General features: G+C 41.2%; 1 protein-coding gene across 22 annotated transcripts in view; it reads right to left on the reverse strand.

The window, feature by feature from the left end:
• The window catches only part of LOC122253079 (band 7 protein AGAP004871), a 588,497-nt gene that overhangs the window by 78,596 nt on the left and 504,901 nt on the right, over positions 1–5,000 (reverse strand). For 4 of the 22 annotated variants that reach the window (XM_086550315.1, XM_086550272.1, XM_086550210.1 and 1 more), the window contains exon 5: positions 2,263–2,360. The exons of 15 other annotated variants lie outside the window; for them this stretch is intronic. In XM_086550315.1, the coding sequence (XP_086406441.1) occupies positions 2,263–2,360 (98 nt within the window). Of the gene's footprint in view, positions 1–410; positions 509–2,262; positions 2,361–4,585; positions 4,684–5,000 lie in introns of all 22 variants that reach the window. 3 more of the 22 variants (XM_086550261.1, XM_086550213.1, XM_086550228.1) reach the window with 2 other exon arrangements.

The following is a 5,000-nucleotide window of genomic DNA, read 5'->3' on the forward strand; positions in this document are numbered from 1 at the left end:
AGGTATAAGGTCACCAAGTTACGAGTCATCAGGTCAGACACAGGTCCTAGGCAGGTGCGCGAGTTGGAGTCGTCTCGCTAGAGGAAAGAAACAACAGGGCCAGAGAAGCAGAACCTTCATGACCTAGTCGAAGGTACACCAAGAACCTCATCGTAGTCTCGTAAACAAGAAAGTATACATATCTTGAAACAGCTACGTAATCTACAAGACTCGTTGGTCTTGGTAGATTCGAGAGGTCCAAGGAGGGGGATGAGAATTGCTACTAGCTAGCCAGCAAGCTGAGTCTATGAGCACACCCGCTTGAGTGAGTGCCAGGCCAGGGATGGAACCCAGCCGCTGTGATAATCTCTAAATAGAAAGCATCTAAAATAAGTAATTAAATTTTTGCCTCCGATTATCGGACAGAGCACCTGTAGTCATCAACGTTGGTTTCAGTATTGGTTGGGTTGCACACTCGCAAGTAGACGACTGCTTCCACTGAGACCGGAACATAATCCAGCGACAGGATCTTGGGGTGTTAGAGTCGGTTAGTTAAGACTCGCACATTAAAACACTCGAACCATCATGGGTGAAGAGAAATGGACGCCGACTGACGTAAAATCCTTTCTTTATGTATGCAAAAAGCATTAGTTAATTTTGCGCAAGGGAGTAAAGATATGATGGAAGAGTTGGTGGGGAAAAAAGGAAAAAAGACAACTCTGGTTCCATAATATCTTTGATAAGCAGTAAGGAAGTGGAAATATGCATTTATGTAAAGGCTCAAAAACTCAAATGCATATCACATCCCTTATGAGGTCTAAGAGCTTCATGACTTCTAATCTTAGGACGTTAGGACTCGTTTTATTTTGTTGATTTATCTCCTCTGGACACAAAGGAAAACAAACGGGAAAAACAAACTTAGTGCAAGGGGCTTTATGTATACAAAAAGAAATTGGATACTATGTGTGAACACTAATTTCTCAACAACCTCTATCACAGCACACCCATACACTCATTAGTAAAAGGCGAAGCAGACGTAACGACGTTTAAAAAAAAAAGAAATGCTGTTTGGTGAGTGAAGTTGATCTGCTTGAAGTCTAGGTGGTCGAGAGTCATTTTAGGGAACAGGATGGGATGAGAGAATAATAACAATAAGAAAAAAAGACGAACACAGGATAGAGGAAAAATAAGAACAGTGTTGAGAACGAAAATAATGGAAACAACACTACGAATTCGCGGATGGAAAAGGAAACAACCACGGTGCTGAGACAAGTGGACGATATACCGCATGCAGATTCGGCCTAAGGCTTCTCTTGTATTATTATTTTTTCTTCTTATGGTCGGGGAAGTTTATGTACCCTTAGCTGTTTCGTGTGGGTCGCAGTAGGGCGAAAGGGCGCCGCTTATGAGGAAAAAGTCTAGATGAAAGCAGTTAATTTTGTACCAAGTTGAATCGAAGAAAGCAAAGTCAATATTTTTTACAGATTCAGCAACAGGCAAGGATTTTAGAGAGAGAGAAAAAAAAACTTGGTACAGAATCTCTGCAAACATCACTTCCCCCTAACATCACATTGTCAGTTAAGGAGAGAAGGTCAGAATGCCTCTCTCGCACCGTAAGAAAACTTTGCTGAACACTGAACATGTCTCCTCGTTTGGCATGGTGGTTGAAGTTCAGACTCGAACCAAACCAACTGAGGACTCTGGCCCTACGGGAGCCAACGTAAACATTCAGTTGTGATGTTTAGAAACCAGAGGCTTCACTACAGACAGCCAAATAGCTGGCAAGACCGGGTTAATACTTCGTGTGTATTATCGTCTTGAGTTGTGAAGTGGAAGACAGAGAAGAAGAAAAATTAAAATAAAGGTCACCAGGCTACGAGTCACCAGGTCAGACAAATGTCGTAGACAGGTGAGTGAGTTCGGATCGTTCCGCCACAAGAAGGAAACACCAGGGACAGAAAAGCGGAACCTTCATGACCTAGTCGAAGGTATACCAAGAACCCAACAGTCTCGTAAACAAGAAAAAGAGAAAAGATAAAAAAAAGAATTAAATATGTCTACTTTTTTATCTACGAGACTACGTGGTTTTGGCTGGTTCGAGAGGTCTAGGGAGAGGATTAGAGCTGCTACTAGCTAGCCAGCAAGCTAAAATCTATGAGCACACCCGCTTGGATGGCTGCCAGGCCAGATATGGAACCCAGCCGTTGTGATAATGTCTAAATAAAGAGCATCTAAAACAGATAATTATAAAAAGTGGTCTCCGGTAGTTATCAGACAGTGCACCTGTAGTCATCAACGTTGGTTTCAGCATTGGTTGGGTTGCACACTCGCAAGTAGATGACTGCTTCCACAGAGACCGGAACAGAGTCCAGCGACAGGATCTTGGGGTGTTAGAGTCCGGTTAGTTAAGACTCGCACATCCGGACACTTGGACCAGAATAGCGAAGAAAAAGGGCACAGAGAGATTTGGGATCTTCTCTTTATGTATACAAAAAATTGGAGAAGGAAAATGAAGATTGGATCATGATTTCTTAAGTCTTATTTTGGACATAAAACTTATTTTTCAATGAAAATGAATACGTCACTTGAGATATTCAGAAAATAAGGAAAAAATTATATTGAATACACTCAAAAATTTATTTAGGGCCTAAGTATAAATTCCATTATTATTGATATTTATTGAAGGATAGTGATTTAATAAAAGGGGACCACATGTTTTTTTTTTTATCGTATATCTTGTATACAAAAAGAGTCCGGATAGTAACTAGTTTCCACAGTAGCCTCCAAAAAAATGATAAAAAGATACTTAAGCTTAGGGTGAGGTGAAGGTGGTGGCGGTTTCGCTGAGACTTAAGTGAACTATTGAAAATAAAGATAAAAATAATGGTGATTTGAATTTTTGGAAGTCTAAATCTACTCACAAAAAGTTAGACACCATAAACACAAAATAAAGACAAAGCAGAGAAGTGCTCCTTGATGCAAAATGTAGTCTTCTGCGACACATCGGTATTAAGAAAGCACAGAACACTTGATTAAGAGAGTTTGGGGGGAAAGAAAATTGGTGAATTGTTACATCTCCTTTTGTGCTTTATTATATGAGGATAATAAAAGCTGTAGAAAATGGCAGGTTGTGAGACAGGAGTAGTTTGCACGTAACCAATTGTGAATGTCTCTGACAGCGAACCAAGGAAAGCACTAACGTAGCATGTGAAGGAAGGCACTCAGTATCATCAGACAAGAATCCACAATATCAGGTATTAACCGAAGCCTTTCAGCGGAAGGTATCTTCAACTGATTCCCATTTCCATTCTGTTTTTTTTTTATATATATACTTTTAGAACAAGATAGGTTGATGATATGTTTGTGCGAAACCTGAAGTTCTCACACGTAATTCATCTCTCTGCAAGAGAATGACTCATTTCCAGTAAATAGTTGGCTTAAACCTTTTTTTTTTATATGTTATCAGTAAACACACATGTCTACACTTGGACCCATTGGTAATTGTTCTCGTGCTGAACGTTCTTTCAGTCTATTAAATCATGAACTTGCTGAATGAAACTTAGGGCATATGTGGGTGTTGAGAAACGGAAATAACAGTGAAAACGCGAGAACGAAAGAACGGTGCAGAGCGTGGTAGTGACGTCACCGGCATGCACACGTTCCGGCTGGGTCCATTCTCTCGGTGGGGGAGTCGCCTCTAGTCCCATTCGACCGCAGATAAATCGCGGTGATGTGCTAGAGCTTAGTTTTCTTAAAACTTTTGTATAACTCCTCACTACGATCCAAAAAGAAAAAAAAAGTTTGAAAATGGTCACGAGGAATTCCCTCACCGAGAAAAGCACCAAGCTTCCATATTCCTCTAGGATCATTAATATAAGTATTTCAACGATTGGTCAGTCCACCCCACTTGTAACTAAGAGATGTGATCGTGTAGACTAGAGAGCAAACTTGTTATTCTAGATTGTAGACTTACGGCGCCTGCTAGCCACAAGACAAACCATACAGCATGGCCAGAAAAGCTGCCTTCGTGACCGAGTCGAAGTTAGACCAAGTACACACACACAATAAACAAACAAACAAAAAAAAAAAAAGAACGGCATTTTCTCTTTTGACATCAAGGGATGATATTCCTATGTATCTATATTTTGTACATATATATACATGTATATATCTATATTTATATTTAAAAATTGCCGTTATAAACATCCTAGCTTTGAGAGTCTTCTGCTCAACCTGGATTGCAGATGAACTCTCTCTCTATGGATCGTGTAGCCTCATTGTTTGCTTCCTTCGACTGGTCCAAGGGAAGGATTGAGCTGTAGTAGCTAGCATGCGAGCCATCACATATAAATCGTAGGATTTTCATTAGTATCTACATGTTTTGGCGATTATGAATGACCGAAATTAGGTAAATCTACATGACCATTATAAAAAAAAAACAATCTACTTGTAAGTGTTAAGGTTAAAAAAAAAAAAAAAAGAATAACAACAACTCCATGACGCCCGCGGGATGGCTAGCAGGCCGGCCAACCTCGCCACTCTTGTACTTAAGAGCATCTAACAAGAGCAAAAGAAGGAATACGCATTTTCTCTCAGGCAATAGCACCTGTAGTCGTCTACGTTGGTCTCGGCACTGATGGCGTTGCAGACCTTCAGGTAGATGACTGCGTCTACAGTAACAGAGACCGAATCCAGGGACAGGATCTTAGGGGGAGAAGGCAATATGGCGACTGTCAATCGTAGTTACCTCCCGGCCTACCGCTAGTAAATGGCTGGGGGCACTGAAGCTGGAGGGATGGGGGGGTGTTTCTTCTAGCCTGAAGGGGGAGGGTTTGTCTATCCTACACACACACTAGGACAGTCTAGCCCAAGTGATCATCAATCGCTAGACTGACTCAAGGCTCCGTCTTAGATTAATCAACGGCTTTGGGCACTGCACGATGACCGAAGCTGGTTTCCTCGTTGTGTCCGAGACTCTTTTTGAAGCTTCGGTTGCGCTACCAGATCTCAAAGTCGTTGAT

Source organism: Penaeus japonicus, unplaced genomic scaffold (assembly GCF_977035675.1).
Source record: "Penaeus japonicus unplaced genomic scaffold, GWHDUDI00000001_assembly GWHDUDI00000002, whole genome shotgun sequence".
Classification (NCBI taxonomy): Eukaryota; Metazoa; Arthropoda; class Malacostraca; order Decapoda; family Penaeidae; genus Penaeus; species Penaeus japonicus.